The sequence below is a fragment of the Symphalangus syndactylus genome, chromosome 6 (assembly GCF_028878055.3).
Source record: "Symphalangus syndactylus isolate Jambi chromosome 6, NHGRI_mSymSyn1-v2.1_pri, whole genome shotgun sequence".
NCBI lineage: Eukaryota > Metazoa > Chordata > Mammalia > Primates > Hylobatidae > Symphalangus > Symphalangus syndactylus.
Window position 1 is genome coordinate 57,645,853 of NC_072428.2, and position 17,758 is coordinate 57,663,610.

At 48.5% G+C, this 17,758-nt stretch overlaps 1 protein-coding gene and 1 long non-coding RNA gene across 3 annotated transcripts; one reads left to right on the forward strand and one right to left on the reverse strand.

The window, feature by feature from the left end:
* Positions 1-8,552: 8,552 nt before the first annotated feature.
* B3GNT6 (UDP-GlcNAc:betaGal beta-1,3-N-acetylglucosaminyltransferase 6) lies at positions 8,553-16,654 on the forward strand. Of its 2 annotated transcripts, none has more exons than XM_063641793.1 (2): positions 8,553-8,635; positions 14,212-15,384. In XM_063641793.1, the coding sequence occupies exon 2, from the start codon at positions 14,212-14,214 to the stop codon at positions 15,382-15,384; it is 1,173 nt and encodes a 390-aa protein (XP_063497863.1). In that variant the 5' UTR covers positions 8,553-8,635. The 2 variants fall into 2 exon arrangements, with proteins under 2 accessions (XP_063497863.1, XP_055137317.1); XM_055281342.1 differs by lacking the exon at positions 8,553-8,635 and adding an exon at positions 8,944-9,024 and having other exon boundaries at positions 14,212-16,654.
* On the reverse strand, positions 9,584-11,672 carry LOC129483928 (uncharacterized). Its single transcript, XR_008658332.1, has 3 exons — positions 11,469-11,672; positions 10,125-10,229; positions 9,584-9,650 (listed from the first exon to the last, which is right to left on the reverse strand). It is a non-coding gene; the product is annotated as an uncharacterized lncRNA (long non-coding RNA).
* Positions 16,655-17,758: the final 1,104 nt, after the last annotated feature.

Sequence of the window (17,758 nt, forward strand, 5' to 3'; positions counted from 1 at the left end):
TGTATTTTTAGTAGAGCTGGGTTGGCCAGGCTGGTCTTGAACTCCTGACCTCAAGTGATTTGCCTGCCTTGGCCTCCCAAAGTCCTGGAATTACAGGCGTGGGCCACCACGTCCAGCTGGTTGTTACATTTTAAGAAGTTTAAACAGAGAAAGAAGAAGAATATGCAACAGAAACTGTACGTAGCCCGCAAAGCCTAAAATGTTTATTTTCTGGCTTGGGAGTTTGTCTCCCCTGCTCTAGACTGTCAGCAAGTGGTACAGTGGTACAGTACAGCAGTACTGCCCAACTGCACTTCTCTGCAAGGTGATTCTAGTGTGCACTTGTCAGAATGAAAATATGTTATCCATTTAAGACATCTCATGTCTTTGTTGAATGTAATCACATGATTTGTATTTAATAGTTACATGACTGAATTATTTTTTCATATCAGTTTTTCTAGATTGGCAATAGCCTGTTGCAAAGTGCCTAAACCTTTGAGAAAAATTACTATGAGCAAGGTCCATGATTTAGTTTTCAATATAAAGGGAATTCCATTCTATACTGTAAAATCCAAAAATGCTAGTTGCCCTCAGCTTTTGAGTTGACTTCCAGAAAGTTGAGATCTTTTGACCATTTTTTCTCATGTCATATAAAATGTGCCACATGGTAGTTGTCAAGCTGTGGTAGTCATGTACACTTTTTTCTTTTTCTTTTTTTTTTTTAAACTTTCTAAAGGGAAAAGTTCAAAGTCCTTTCCACAGTTAGTCTTGGCTTCTTTTGGATTTTTCTTTTTAGAACTAAATTATTCATACCAATGTATAAGTGAGTCTGTTCTAAGATATAGAGGCCATTATCTATTTTTGCTTATTGTACTCATGTGGCATTGTTCACTGTCATGCATTTCCATAATTTTAATATTTCTGAGTCACTTATTAATGTGACCAACAGATAAACTGTTCAAGCTAATACAGCATTTCCTAACTTCATAGTTGTTGCAGATGTTTGTTCTGGTAGTGATTATTTAATAAACATACATTGTACTGAATCTTATTAGCAACTAACTATTTTCAGGTAATCTCAGTCTGCTTATTCACTTTTTCCATTTGATTTGCTAATGCCACAGTCATTTTTCTAGAAAATAGTAGGATAATGTATTTTTTCCAGTCTGCTATAATGGAGACTATATTTCCGTATTCATTACCTCTCATAGGTGAAAATATTAAATTAAATGATATTGTTTTGAATAAGACTACTGGTAGTGTTTCATCCCTGATTTATATTTTTAAAATCTATACATTCATATAAAGGCAGGGCTACCATGTGTAATTATAGAGTTTATCTACTACACAAAGGCACCCAGTTGAGAGAGGAAGGAGGGTGAATGAGGGGCTGAAATCTAGCCTGTGCTTAGCCTGCCAAAGATAGGGTTGCATCTCAGAGGACACATCTTTTCCTAGTTTGCTTAAGCTGGCAGTACAGGCCAGCAGCAAGCCTCTTCATGGAAATGACATCCAGTCATTATCCTGGGAATTTTTTGTCACTGGGCTCCTAACACTGTACTGCAGTACCTTTCTACTCCAAACCTGAGTATGTTACAAGGTTAAAAGCTAATAATTTTTTAGTTAAACATTTATATTAAATACACAGCATCTTAAACTTTAGGAGCCGTGAAGTAAACACATGAACCGTCCAGCTTCACACAATGAAGAGGGACAGATCAGGAACAGAAAAAATGGTCCTGCATAAGCCATGTGTGTCTGTGGTTTATAACTTTAACTGACGTACCATCTACAAGATATAAAACAAATTAGAATTTCCCACAACTCACCTAGTTCCTCAAACCACAGCTTTTCAAATATTAGCTTTCTTAGCCAAGCCTGCTGGAATGGGTGGTTTTAGTCATTGCTGACCATATGGTTCATTCTTCAGCTAGTCCCTCCTTTGTGTGTCAGGGTGGGGCAGCCTTGCCTAAATGAACAGATGGATGCTAGCAAGAGGCGAACCAGGAACCTTTACCTGACAAAACACAGACATGAGTATGCAAAGCCATTTGGGCTGTGCTTTGTGAAGGGAATGGCTGAAAAGGAGTTTGGATGGCTTTATTTCACCCTGAACAGTACACACCTGCGGCATCTGTCATTTGATTTAGCAAATTTTATGAACTTATTCTGGGCTTCTCTCCAGTAAGTTCTGGGATGGCCTTTTCAGCTCTTTTTTTCTTTCTTTTGCCCTGGACTGGAATGCAGTCTACCTCAAGTGGGTCTTCTTAGATGAGAAAGAAAGCAAGACCTGTCTCACTTGATAGGGTGGCCTAGTCCCAAAGTAAGGCTTGATTCTCAAAGGAAATGAGAAAGCAGAAAATGGGGGGATCCATTTATTGAGCCCTACTATGTGCCATCCATTCAATGAACTGGAAAGTCTGTTTTAGGTGCTAGGAATACAGTGAAAAATAAGACAGATACCTACCCTCATGGCACTTAGTGTCTCACAAGTAATTGTGCCAATTACATTTGGGATGAGTGTCATGAGGAAGGGTATAGAGAGTTCTAGGAGGGTATACGAGGGAGCTGGAGTAGGGAAGACATCCCTGAAGATGAATATCTACACCAAGAACTGAAGGATGAGAGGTATTAAGGAAGGTAGGGGAAAGGCCCTTTACAGCAGAGGGAACCAGAGGTGAGTTTCTGGAGAGATGGACTGGAATGACATCACACAGGGCTTTGAAAGCCATCTTACAAATTTGAATTTGGTTGTCCTGGCATGGTGGCTCATGCCTGTAATCCCAACACTTAGGAAGACCAAGGTGGGAGGACTGCTTGAGGCCAGGAGTTCAAGACCAGCCTAGGCAACACAACGAGACCCCATCTCTACAAAAAAAATTTAAGTAGCCAGGTATGGTGGCACTCACCTGTAGTTCCAGCTACTCAAGAGGCTGAGGTGGGAGGATCGCTTCAACCCGGGAGTTCCAGGCTGCAATGAGCTAAAATCAACTGCACTCCAGCCTGGACAACAGAAACATCATCTTTGAAAGAAAAAAAAGAATTTGGAAAGCTCTGGAAAAGATGGAGGATGGATTAAAGGGAGCTAGTATGGATGTAGGGATACCAGATAGAGGAAGAACGGTGGATAGTGGCAGTGGAGATACAAACTCCAATATATCAGAGGTACATGGGAAGAAGGTTTAGGGTATTATAGAGTACACTTGGGATTTGCAGAGTTTGTAGACTGTGTGAGACATCCTGGCAGAGAGCTTAAACATAATAAATGTGGATCTGGAGCTCAGCTGAGAGATCTGGGCTGAAGATGTAAATTTAAGAATGATGCGTCCGGGCGCGGTGGCTCACGCCTGCAATCCCAGCACTTTGGGAGGCCAAGGTGGGTGGATCATGAGGTCAGGAGTTCGAGACCAGCCTGACCAACATGGCAAAACCCCGTCTCTACTAAAAAAAAAAAAAAAAAATATATACAAAAATTAGCCAGGCATGGTGGTGCGTGCCTGTAATCCCAGCTACTCAGGAGGCTGAGGAAGGAGAATCACTTGAACCCTAGAGGTGGAGGTTGCAGTGAGCTGAGATTGTGCCACTGTACTCCAGCTTGGGCAACAGAGCAAGATTCTGTCTCAAAAAAAAAAAACCAGAATCATGGACATACATATTAATTGAAATGGAAGTGGATGAGATCACGGAAGAAAAGAGGGTCTCAGACTGAGTCCTAGAAACCAAACCATTTAAGGATTAGGTAGAGGAATTTTTAAAGACAAGAGCATCTCAAACCAAAGACAATCACCAGTCACTTGGAAAGGAAGCCTGGGTGAGGGCCTGGGTTCTAGTTCCTCAAAGTCTGGATGTCCGTGGCTGGGCTAGAGGCACAGTGGCTGTCAGCAGAGATAGCTACATGGCTGAGGGGTAGAAGGCAATAACCCTGACATGACACTGCATTGAAACAGCAGGCTCCAAGCAGGATGCCCACTGGCATTAACCCTGAGAAGGTACTTACTGTTAGAAAAGTTATCTCCTTTTGGGGCATCTGAAGACCTAGCTTAGGATCCTGGTCCTCCACTGAAAAGCTGTGTGGTTATGGCCAAGTCACAACTAAATTTTGGGTTCCACATCTGTAAAATGTAGGATTGTCTTAGGGGTTAGCACCACGGTGTAGTGTGAATCTAATCATAACGGTTTCTGAATGGTATCTTTCCTATAAGATTGCCTGGCCTGGACCTGTAGGGGTACCTCAAAACTGGACAAACGAGAGGAGTCAACCCCTCTTCCCTCTCTCACTGACCAGTGCAACCTTGAACAAGGGACTGTCCGGCCTTCTCTCCTTCCTGGTCATCAGATGCTGGCCTGTGCTCACAGAACCTGTTTGCCTTCGAGGTGGAGATGGGTTTTTCTGCCTTATCCCGCCCCAGTTTTTCAGACCAGGGTGTGGCAGAACACGCACTGGACTAAGACTTTTTCTGCTAGATTAAAACACCCACCCATTGTAAAGGGGAAGGCTGAAAAGGCGTCAGAAGTGCGTTAATTCCGTCTCTGAACAGTACATACCTTTCTGAAGCCACCCTTGGCACTCACACCCACTACATACGTCTCACTAAGTTCCTCCCTGGCCATTCCAGAAACCTCCTGGAGAGGTCAGAGCTGTTTGTCTTAAAGTCTGTTCATTTTATTCCAATAACCTTACTCTCATTTAACTTTCTCTCCACTTCGAATCATTCCCAAATTTCCCAAAAGATGTATCTGCCAAGGAGAAAAGATGAGTTTTTAGGGGGCTTGAAGACAACAAGTTAACAAAATTCATTTAGTCATTCAGTCAACCTGCTCTGGACTCTCATGAGTGGGGCACAGACTGGGAGGAAAGTGGTCATGTCCCTCCCTGGGGGCTGCTCTCTTGCCCTCATTTGTTCTCAGATTTAATTAGTACTCCCAGCTCCGTATTTAGTCCTTCACCCACCATGAAGTTGCCCATGAGTCTTAGGGCTTTCCTAATCCTCTAGATGTATCTCACCATCCCCATCAGAAACCCGCACTCAGTCCCTCCCCTTCTCTCTCTCTTCCTCCCACCTCTTTCCCCCATCATTCTTCTCATCCAGGCACCTCCCCCAGGTAAATTAGTAAGAGGGACGAGGAGCCTGAGAGATGAGAGGTGAACATTGTCACAGAATGTCCACTAAGTCACCAAGCTATGAGGATGCTGTTTGGAATGAAACTATTCACATTTCTCTATCACCGTTAAGGTAGCTACTGTCTCCAGCAGCCACCAGCTAAGTGAATAGAGAAACACAAAGAGTTTCATTGGAAACAATTGTAGTAGTTGGCAGGACTGTGGTTGTGGCTGGGACACAATTCCAAAGTCTGCTGTGAGTGGCTGTCTGTATCACACAGCCCAGGGAGTCTGGGCAGCACCCTGCTTGCTGCCACTCCAACATGCTGCTCTGCCATCTGCTTACTGCTGCTGTCGGTGCTGTCTTGGGGAGTCACCTGAAACTGCAGTGGCTACAGACAACCTCTGAACCGCTGGGCTCCCCTGAGCCATCATAGGGCAGGTTCCATGGCAAGGAAGGTGTGTTTCCCTTCCACCTCAGCCTCCCTTCCTCAGATTATGAGGATCCTAAACAGTGGGCCACTATTTGGGGGTGTGTTGCCTCTTGAGCCAGGCATGCTGTCCCTGTGACCTAGGGTCTTAGTAGTGGTCAGGACTGTATTGACTATAAATGACGAAGTCCTGGTGTCCAGCCAGAGTGAGGCGGCGAGGACAGTGTAGCTCTACCTCCATCTCACTACTGAGAGACATGGGCTATCACGCTCTAGGAGAGCAGCATTCCTCCTGAGTAACAGTCAGAAAGGGGTGATCTGACACTGGGCTCTCTGTGTCAGTGAGTGGAGACAGGGGAAAGGATCTAACTGCCTAGTCCTAGCCGCTGGTGGAGTCACTTCACCGGAGTCCCACAGCGCCTCCCAAGAGTGAGGGCTGCTGAGGCCAGGGCCTCCTTTGCTGCATTCCTTGCTGTGGTCGCTCCTGCTCCCCATCCCGACCCCTCAGATGTCGATTAGGGCACCCTGGAAAGGGAAGCAGCTGTCTGTGAATCCAGTATGCTACAGGTCACTCCCAAAGTTTTTCCAGTAACAATTTGTAAGGTCAAAACAATAGGGGGCTACTGGATACCACCAAGAGTTTGTCACGCAAACATTGAGAAAGAGAGAGAGGAGAGAGAGAGAGAGAAATCTTCCTATTTAGTTACCTAGAAATGCTAGCCATTCTAAAATTTTTACTTAAAAGGAGAAAAAATGGACTGGTTATTTAGCAGAGGGGGCCATCCCAGACAGCGCCTCCTTCCTAGAGACAGTGGGTCCCTTTCCTCCTTCCTCTTATCAACTAGAGGCTGAAATTAACACCCACAGCTTCTGCTGGCTAAAAGCCTTAAAAACAACAACAACAAAAATCAAACAAGAGAGACTAATGCTTTAGGTAGCTACAAGTCCAAGAAAAGCAGAGAAACCTTATTTATTTATTTATTTATTTATTTATTTATTTATTTATTTATTTAACTCTGTTGACCAGGCTGGAGTGCAGTGGTGCTATCACGGCTCACTGCAGCCTCAATCTCCCAGGCTCAAGCAACCCTCCCACCTCAGCCTCCCAAATAGCTGGGACTACAGGTGTGCACCACAACACCTGACTGATTTTTTTTTTTTTTTTTTTTTTGGTTGAGAAGAGGTTTTACTATATTGCCCAGGCTGGTTGCAAACTACTAGGCTCAAGCAATTCACCCACTTGAGCTTCCTAAAGTGCTGGGATTACAGGTGTGAGCCACCGTGCCCAGCCTAGAACTTTAAACTTTAGGTACTGAGCAAACACCAAATCTAGGAAACATAATGCTAGCCTTAGATTACTTACTGATTTATGAACAAACCCCTAGATACAGAGGAAAATAAAAGGTACGTATAAATTATATATAAATAAATGTATATAATTTAAATATAAACTACATATAAAATAATGTATGTAAATTATATACATATTTTAAAATAAATATAATAAATAGGTTGAGTGTGGGGACTCACGCCTGTAATCCCAACACTTTGGGAGGCTGAGGTGGGTGGATCACCTGAGGTCATGAGTTTGAGACTGGCCTGGCCAACATGGAGAAACGCCATCTCTGCTAAAAATACAAAAATATTAGCTGGGTGTGGTGGTGCATGCCTGTAATCCCAGCTACTCAGGAGGCTGAGGCAGGAGAATGGCTTGAACCCAGGAGGCGGAAGTTGCAGTGAGCCAAGATCAAGCCACTGCACTCCAGCCTGGGTGACAGAGCGAGACTCCATCTCAAATAAATAAATAAATAAATATACATATAGATGGCAAGTTGTATATATGCTATATTTTCCACAATTTGATTTAATTGGAAATTCAAGATTCCTAATTTATATACTAAAGAATTTGTATAACAAAAAGATTAAAAACAGCACTGATTGGTTTTTGTGCCTCTACAACATAGGTTCTAACTTAACATTTGTGAAAATGTACTAATTGTCAAAAATTCATGAACTTAATATTGGGGGTCAAATTATAATTATACCTGGGGATCCCACTAAACACTCTGACCCTATAATCTTGAGAGGGTAACGACATATAACAATTTTTAAATGCGTATGCCTCAATTTAAGTGTAGCCTTGCCTAAATTTCCCATGCTCATATACCCACTGCTATAAAATATTTTCTATTGGGCATGGTGGCTCATGCCTGTAATCCCAGCATTTACGGAGACCAAGGCAGGAAGATCTCTTGAGCCCAGGAGTTCAAGACCAACCTGGGCAAAATGGCAAAGCCCCAACTCAACAAAAAATACAAAAATTAACCATGTGTGATGGTGTGTGCCTATAGTCCCAGCTACTTGGGAGGCTAAGATGGGAGGATCACCTGAGCCCAGGAGACTGAGGCTGCAGTGAGCCTTGATAGTGCCCCTGCACTCCAGCCTGGGAGACAGAGTAAGACCCTGTTTCAATATTAATAATAATAATAAATTAAAATTAAAGTGTCTCTTTGTCATTTGCAAATTGGCTTGATAAAATGGGACCCCATGAGCCCCCATTTTATAGTTAATATGGCCCAATGTAAGTAGAAGCAGGCCCTTCAAGGATTAAAACTCATTATAAAAAACCTTATTTTTAAAAAGGGTGATTATCCCCTACTACTTCTCCATTTGGCAGCCCAATTTTGCCTATGCTCAAATCTGGAAATATATATATATTTTTTATGTCTATACATTTTAATATAGATTTATATTTTTAAATATATTTATATATTTTAATATATAAATGTAATATAGATTTTATCTCTATTTTAAATATATAAATGTGTATATATGGTACCCTGTGATGGATCACTACAACATTGTGATCCCATCCATTAGGGCCCCATACCTAATATTAAAATTAAACTGATTTTATTCAATCAACAACAATAAATACTTTACTCTTACACATGTGGCCAACCTGTTACGTTCTGTGCCTATTTCCACAGCCCTTCAGGCAGTTTGCCTCTGCCTCTGAAGGCACACAATACACTTTTCCAGGCAACTCGCAGGGGGCCTCCACGTGAGGTCCGTCACCACACACTGTCTTTACAGACAAGATGCACCTTCTCCAGGAGCACAGGTACAATACTGCACCCAGATTCAAGTGATTCTCCTGCCTCAGCCTCCCGAGTAGCTGGGATTACAGGCACCCACCACCATGCCCAGCTAATTTTTATATTTTTAGTAGAGAATCTCCTCCAAGGAGATTCACTGGACCCACACTCTAAGGACATTTGAGCTTAAAGAGGAAGCAGGCAGTCACTGGTGGCTAAGGAAGCCTGTAGTGCCCTCCCCCTCTTCACCTTACCCCTAAGGAGGAGGGGTGATGTCATGGATTGGTCAGATTCAAGAGGACTGAACGAAGCCACAGGCCTGGGGTGGAACCTCAGTGTGTGAAGTAAAGGGATTAAAGGCTAGTCTCAGGCTGGGGATGGCTCCTGTCTATTTCTTCTCTCTCAGACACTGCAGGTAAGCTGGGGGCCTGGGCTTCCTCCTATTGGGAAGGAGGTGCATTTTTCCTTCTTCGCATTCCCCTCTAATCAGAGTGCCAAACAAGAAACAGGGGGAGGCCAAGGGGAGAGGAATGAGGACAGAATTGCCCCTATTGCACAGGTCCAGTGCAGACCCCAGGGCTCAGGGCTTCATGCTGGGGGTTGGGGCCAAGGCCCTAATAGCTAATAAAAGGTTTCTTTGCCTTTTCTACTATATGAATATTCTGCTATACGAATATCTGCTATACGAATATTCCTCCAGGAATACCCTGGGATAGTAGGGGGTGGGTGGGTGGACCAGGAGTCTGTGTTCCAGCTATCTATCTCAGCATCAAAGCAGAGGAGGGAATGACCAAAGTAGTTCCTGGGAAAAGAAGAGGGGCAATTCCTGGCCAGGTGAGATGGCTCACGCCTGTAATCCCAGCACCTTGGGAGGCCATGGCGGGTGGATCACCTGAGGTCAGGAGTTCGAGACCAGCCTCGCAAACATGGTAAAACCCCATCTCTACTAAAAATATAAAAATTACCTGGGCATGGTGGTGGGCGCCTGTAATCCCAGCTACTCGAGAGGCTGAGGCAGGAGAATCACTTGAATCCGGGAGCCTGAGGTTGCAGTGAGCCGAGAAAAAGAACAAGAAGGGGGAATTCTAGGCAGAGTGAATAGCATTGCAAAGGCAAGCAATAAATGGATGTGTTAATATGTGTGGGGCAATAAATAGAGTGAGAAATGCCTGTAGAGGATCACAGAGGAACTTTATAAAGCTTATAAAGAGGAAATTTATACCATACTGTGTGAGAAGGCTAGACTTCATCCATAAAAAGATGGTCTCCTGTGTTAGCCAACCACTAATGTTATTCTGGTGCTTACTACACGCCAGGCATGGCTCTGAATGCCTTACATGAATTAACTCATATAATTCTGAGACACTGAGATAAAGGAGTTGCCCAAAGTCTCACCAACAAGGAACTTGAGGTTCAAAGGGATGGAATAAGTGGCAGATCTGTCCTCTTTACCAAACTTGCTACTCGACAGCCATGACATCAACAAGGAGACAGGTTCTGTTGACCTGGACTTACCGTGAGGTGAGCTGGAGGAGATGGTATTTGAGCTGTGTCCTGAGAGACAAGGGATCAGGGCCAGCAGAGGCTGGGCAAGTTTAAGGTGCACGGGCTCCAGGATGCCTGATGAAAAAGAACCGTAGAGAGAAATGCCCAATGCTTCACAGCAAGTCAAAGCCCTCAGGCTGCACAGTGTGGCATCCAAGAACAGAGCTGAGTGAGCCAGCACCGTCCTCGGGAACAGGGCCTGGACCAACACCTTTTCCTTTACATCAGAAGTTGGCTGTGATCCAAGATCTTCTATCCGTTTTATCAGAGTAAATGCAAATTTCTTTGAAACAAGATTTGTTACCTTAAGAAGACTACTTTTCTTTCCAGAAATGATGGGGGATGCTTAATTTTTTTAACTAGTATTTGTGTAGCACTTTAACATAAACAGGATTCTTTCCTCATTGAAAAATGAGTGTTAACTTTCTCAATTTTTCAAATGAGGACATTGAAACCTAGGAGATTAACTCAGGAAAGAAGCTGGGGCTCAAACTCAGTTATTCAGACTCCAAATTCTGTTTTCATTCATTTTTTATTCTTTCATTCATTGAAAAAAAAATACTGCATTCCCCAAATGTGCCATGCACAGGACTATGCACTGAGTAGACAGTTGATGGTAAAAGAGACATAGCTTATCTCGCAGGCCCTCTTCTCACAGTTCCTCTAACACAGAAGCAGGAATAAGTGAAGAGCGATATACTATATAATACTCTAGTATTTCTTATCAGCACTCGGTGATTACATCCACATCTTTGCAGGGTTCTCACACTTGCATTTGTAGTTCACCACTCCCATTCTTTCACTGATGGCCTGCTTTGTGCCCCTTGTGTGCTAGACATTGTGTATGGACTGTAATACACAAGCAGTAGGGTTCAATCTGATAACACCTATGTGCAAACTACCTGGAAGTATTTATTGAGCACATACTCTTGGAAAAGCAGTCTTTCAGCAAATATTTATCGGCACCTTGATAATCCTAACAGCTAATATTTACTGAATACTATGTGCCAAGGACCGTAGTAAATTCTTTACACGCATTATCATTTGGTCTTCACAGTAACTCTTCAGAGGCAGGTATTTGAGAGCTTAAGTCAACGTGCTCAAAATCACGACACTAGAAAGCAGCGGCAGTGGAATTTGAATCCAGGCAGCCGGCATTTCCTACTACTCGGCCGTCCTAACCTCCCACCATATGCAGGGCGCTGGTAATACAACGGTGAACACCGGTGTGATTCCTACCCTTAAAATGCTTACAGCCTAGGAGGGAAGATAATCTTTAAACAAATCACATGCTGAGAATGTCTAACAGGGTACCTGGTCTACTTTGAGCTTCATTCAAGCTTCCTCAAGAATATGCCTTGTCAAGCGGACCCACAGACTGAGTTCTTAAGCAGACAGAGCAGGGAGAGAGAAGTCAATCCAGGCAGGGGAACAGCACAAGGAAAAGCTCTGAGGTAGCAAGAGGTCTGGCAGTCTGAACAGCTGTCACTGGGCTGAGGGCAAGGCCAGGTGGATCACAGGGAAGCTAAGGAAAAGAGCATGAGGAGCGGCACATAAATCTACATAATTCAAAGGTTTCTCCAGCTGTGGGAGGGGAGAGGTCGGCCAAGAGCAAGACAGTGTGTAGAAACGCCAAGCAGGACGCTATTTCATGTGAGGTGGGAATGTTAGTTTGGAACAACCTGTTGACAGAGGGAATGGAAGCATGTAGGTTGATGAAAAATGCAGAAGAATCAACGGGGCTTGGGTGGGGAAATGAGGGGAAGGAGGGAGTCAAGCAAGGTTTTTGGCTTGAACAACCCAGTGGATGGCAGCACTCTGGGACAGCTCGGGGGAGGAAGATGAGAGTTCAAGTAGCATCCAAGGTAGCTGTGGACAGCCATATGGAGCTGTTAAGTCAGGGGGCTGGATGGACATGTGGCTCTGGAGCTCGGAGGTCCTAATGGTGAAGGAGATTGTCTTGGACAAAGGTGAAATGAGTGTCTAAGTCAGAGCCCTAGAGGCCTTCCACTATTAAAGGTTATTATTAGAGAGGTCAGGTGCGGTGGCTCACACCTGTAATCCCAGCACTTTGGGAAGCCAAGGCGGGAGGATCGCTTGAGCCCAAGAGTTTGAGCTCAAGCCTGGACAATATGGCAAGACACTGTCTCTACAAAAAATAGAAAAAATTAGCCAAGCACTGTGGCACATGCCTGTGGTCCCAGCTATTTGGGAGGCTGAGGTGGGAGGATCACCTGAGCCTGGGAAGTGTGGGTTGCAGTGAGCCACAATTACACCACTGCATTCCAGCCTGGGTGACAGAGTGAGACCCTGTCTCAAAAAAAAAAAAAAAAGGAGAAGAAGAAACAAAGAAAGAAGAGGAGGAGGAGGGGGGAGGGGGAGGGGGGAAGAGGGAGGGGGAGGGGGGAAGAGGGAGGAGGAGGAGAAGGGGAATGGGGAGCAGGAAGAGTGGGGAAGAGGGAGGAGGAGGAGGAGGGGGATGGGAGGGGGAGGGGGGATGGGGGAGGAGGAGGGGGACAAGGGGGAGGGGGGAGGGGGAGGGGGGAGGGGGAGGGGGGAGGGGGAGGAGGAGGAGGACAAGGGGGAGGGGGAGGAGGGGGATGAGGGGGGATGAGGGGGACGAAGAGGGGGACAAGGGGGAGCAGGAGGGGGAGGAGGGGAGGAGGAGGGGGAGGGAGGAGGAGGAGGAGGTTATTAGAGAGGGGGAACTGAGCAAAGGGAACTGAGAAACATGGTCAAAAAGAAAGGAGGAAAGGCAGGAGAGCGTGTAGTCTGTTTTAAGGAGAGAGTAGGAACGGGGCACAGTGGCTCATGCCTGTAATCCCAGCACTTTCGGGGGCTGAGGTGGGAGGATCACTTGAACCCAGGAGTTCAAGACCAGACTGGGCAATATAGTGGGAACCCGTCTCTACAGAAAAAAAAAAAAATTAATTACCCAGGTGTGGTGGCGCGCTCCTGTAAAGTGCCTCAACTACTCCAAAAGCTGAAGTGGGAGGACTGCTTGAGCCTAGGTGGTCAAGACTGCAGTGAGTCATGATGGCGTCACTGCACTCCAGCCTGGGTGACACAGCAAGACCCTGTCACAAATAAATAAATAGCCAACGGTCTGAGATGCAGAACCTGATGTGACTGAATTTCTAGCAGGGCACAGTTAAATACGGGAAAGGTTGTTCTGACCTGGGATTCCTCCTGGGGGTCTTCATGAAGGCCAGGCCTGAGGTGCACCTGGGCAGGCTACATGCAGGAGAGGGCCTGAGGGTGAATGTTTGGGAACAGCAAATAATGCCAGCAGGTAGAATGAGGAGGCAGAGCTAGAGGATGCCGTGGAGGTCATCTCACCCATGAGGTCATATCACCCGTGTCACCCAGTCACTGGCCACTTCATGCTCATTTCATGCTCACAATAGCCCTGCAGTAGGAATTCACTAACGCTTTGTCACAGATGAGAACACTCAGACCCAGCCATCGGAACTGACTGTTCAGACAGTGCAGATGGAAGTCGGGAAGGTAGAATTCGGCTCTGGGTCTGAGTCCAGTGCTATCACCTCATGCTTCCTCGACTCAGGTGCCAACGAGGGGAAGAGATTAGAGATGATCCGGGCTGGACAGAGGTGGAGAGGAGGGAATAAGTGAGAGGGATGTAGGGCGCAGAATCAACAGGATGCGGAGAGCAGGTAGCAGCTGAGAAGGACAAGGAAGAAGGCTGGGGCTTCTGGCTGTAGTAGTCAGGTGAACGGAGATGGGAACAGCAGGGTATGGGTTCAGGGGAAGATGGAGACTCAGACGATGAGTCCGCTGGGCTACGTGATGGGTTGTGCGGCGGTGTTGTCAGGAGGCAAAGAGAGACACAGATCTGAAGGTCAGAGGAACGGTCCGGAGTGTGGGAGACCAGAGACCGTCAGTGTAATCTTGGATTTTGATTCCTTTTTACCACTTAACAGCAGAGTTGAGAAGGGGCTGAAGCTGGGTTCTGGGAGAGAAGTGACGGGGTACGGGTGGCGTCCCGCCGGTGTCAAAGACGACTTCCGGCTCACCTCTGACTCGGTTTCCCCCACAGATGGCTTTTCCCTGCCGCAGGTCCCTGACTGCCAAGACTCTGGCCTGCCTCCTGGTGGGCGTGAGTTTCTTGGCACTGCAGCAGTGGTTCCTCCAGGCTCCAAGGTCCCCGCGGGAGGAGAGGTCCCCGCGGGAGGAGAGGTCCCCGCAGGAGGAGACGCCAGAGGGTACCACCGACGCTCCCGCGGCTGACGCGCCGCCCTCGGAGCTCGTCCCCGGATCCCCGTGCGTGGCGAACGCCTCGGCGAACGCCACGGCCGACTTCGAGCAGCTGCCTGCACGCATCCAGGACTTCCTGCGGTACCGCCACTGCCGCCACTTCCCGCTGCTTTGGGATGCACCGGCCAAGTGCGCCGGGGGCCGAGGCGTGTTCCTGCTCCTGGCCGTGAAGTCGGCGCCTGCGCACTACGAGCGACGCGAGCTCATCCGGCGCACGTGGGGGCAGGAGCACAGCTACAGCGGGCGGCCAGTGCGCCGCCTCTTCCTATTGGGCACCCCGGGCCCCGAGGACGAGGAGCGCGTGGAGCGGCTGGCGGAGCTGGTGGCGCTGGAGGCGCGCGAGCACGGCGACGTGCTGCAGTGGGCCTTCGCGGACACCTTCCTCAACCTCACGCTCAAGCACCTGCACCTGCTCGACTGGCTGGCTGCGCGCTGCCCGCACGCGCGCTTTCTGCTCAGCGGCGACGACGACGTGTTCGTGCACACCGCCAACGTAGTCCGCTTCCTGCAGGCGCAGCCACCCGGCCGCCACCTGTTCTCCGGCCAGCTCATGGAGGGCTCCGTGCCCATCCGTGACAGCTGGAGCAAGTACTTCGTGCCGCCGCAGCTCTTCCCCGGGTCCGCTTACCCGGTATACTGCAGCGGCGGCGGCTTCCTCCTGTCCGGCCCTACTGCCCGGGCCCTGCGCGCGGCCGCCCGCCACACCCCGCTCTTTCCCATCGACGACGCCTACATGGGCATGTGTCTGGAGCGCGCCGGCCTGGCGCCCAGCGGCCACGAGGGCATCCGGCCCTACGGCGTGCAGCTGCCTGGCGCGCGGCAGTCCTCCTTCGACCCCTGCATGTACCGCGAGTTGCTGCTGGTGCACCGCTTCGCGCCCTACGAGATGCTGCTCATGTGGAAGGCGCTGCACAGCCCCGCGCTCAGCTGTGACCGGGGACACCGGGTCTCCTGAGGCCAGTTGGGCGGCTTCAGCCCCGGGCCTCCACCCATGACGGTGTCCGTGCTGAGAAGGCAGGCAGCTTTCCCGCTCTGGGTACCTTACGTCCTGCCCAGCTCTGTGCACCTGAACCCCAGCTGCGCACTGAAATCAGCTGGGGTGGGGGGTGTGGAAAATGCCTACAGCCTGGCTCCATCTCCCGAAGTTTCGATTTGATTAGTCTGGGGTGGACCCAGACGTGTTAAGTATTTTTTAAGTTCCTCCAGTGATGCGAATGGGCAGCTAGGCCTGGGGACCACTCGGCTAGACTATCTGTTCATCCTCGCAAACCCAGCTCCACCGCCCTCTCTGCAAGACTTCCTGGCACCTAGCTCCCACACTCGGGTCCTCGTGAGCAGTGGAGCAAGGGAGACCTGGGAGCGTGGGAGCCAGGATCAGCGTCCCCTGCCATGTGCCTACAAATGTCAGTTGTGATTTCCACTGTTTACAAGTGAGTGGAGCTGGAGCTGGGCTGACAGTGTCAGGTGGATCCCGCTTCCCCCTCCCCCAAGAAGTAAGCCAGCACGCAATTGAGACGCATGTGGTGGCCTTCTTCCCACGGTATACACCGTGAGGTAGAAATCTTCACCGTGCAAAGTGGAAACCAGAGGCCCGGTCAGACATTGACTAATCCAGGGCCATGGCATTCCCAGACAGCACACCACTGTGGTCCCCTCCACACTCACCCCAACCAAAGCTAATGGCCTGGTTGGGTCCTGCCCGCCAATACTCACCCCCACGGGTCAGAGACAGGCTCCTTGCCGGGGTCTGGGCCTCAGGGTCAGTGGGCCTTGGGCAACCCAGCAGGGAGTTCCGGGGAGTCCGAAGTAGAGAAACGCTGGTGGGAACATGGAGGCCAGTGTTGGGGAGCCTGTGGAGGCAGGTGTGTAGAATTGTGTTCGGGAGGTGGGGGATCTGAGACCGAAGTGGACAGTGGTTAAGATTGTGGGGCCGGGCGAGGTGGCTCACGCCTGTAATCTCAGCACTTTGGGAGGCCGAGGAGGGCGGATCACGAGGTCAAGAGTTCGAGACCAGCCTGGCCAATATGGTGAAACCTCTTGTCTATTAGGAATACAAAAAATTAGCCGGCCATAGTGGCTCGTGCCTGTAATCTCAGCTATTTGGGAGGCTGAGGCAGGAGAATCGCTTGAACCTGGGAGGCAGAGGTTGCAGTGAGCCGAGATCGTGCCACTGCACTCCAGCCTGGGCGACACAGAAAGATTCCATCTCAAAAAAAAAAAAAAAAGAGTTTGCAGGGGTGGGTGGGAACTTGGTGCCTGGGGCTCTGAGAACCAGGCTGTGGTCCTGACCTCCAGCAGCTGCTAGTCATCTTGGCAACACAGAAAATCAAGGAAACGGCCTAAGGGCAGGCAGAGGTGTGTGTCAGCAAGGTCCCAGCTATGTAAGATGGACACGAGGGACTCACCTTCAGGGAGGAAAAAGCCTGGGCAGAAAGTCAGGAGACTGGCCACAGGTCCTTCCCTGCCTTCAGGACAAAGACCAGACTCCTCAGTCCTGCATTTCAGGCTCCTGCCACCCAGCTGCCACTCACTGTTCCCTCCCTCCCACTGTCGGCCTCCATCCAGGTGGCAGTGCCTGCGCTTTGTCAGGCTCTCTCCTGCCTCTGCATTTTGCACAAGCCCTGACCTGGTTACCGAAATGTCCTCCAGCCACCTCCATCCTTCATGTCTCTTGCACCAGTTAGGACGCCTGTGTGGGAAGCTGCCAGCTGCCCACCTGAGTCGGCTGCCCCCTTCCTCCTGGGCACTCACCTAGACTCCATTTCCCAGCACCCCGTCCCCTGAAGTTAGATGTGGCCCTGTGACTAGGCCCTCATGGATGGACGCGAGTGGATGAGGATCACTGTGGCACCTGGGCCTGCGTATGCTCTCTTCCTCCTTCCCATTCGCTGGAACATGGATGGGCCTGGGACCCAGCTCTGACTTTGCAGGTGAGGACAATGCTCCAGGCCCAAGTGGAAGTTTCTCAACTACTGACATTTGGGGCAGGACAGTTCTTTGTTGTAGGGGGCAGTCCCGTGCATTGTAAAACATTCAGCAGCATCCATGTCCTCCACTCACTACATACCAGTATCACAGCCCAAGTCATGACACCCAAAATATCTCCAGACATTGCCAAATTTACCCTGGTGGGCATATTCACCCTAGCAGAGAACCGCTGACCTAGAGGAAGGCAGAGAAAAGAGGATTCCTAAGTTCCTGCACAGAGCAGAGCAGCCCGGGGACCAACCTGGAATACTCAGTTCAGACTCCTGAGGAAGACAAAATAAACTTTTATGCTTTTAAAAAAATTATGGACAGAACAATATAGACAAAAACTTCTATGATTT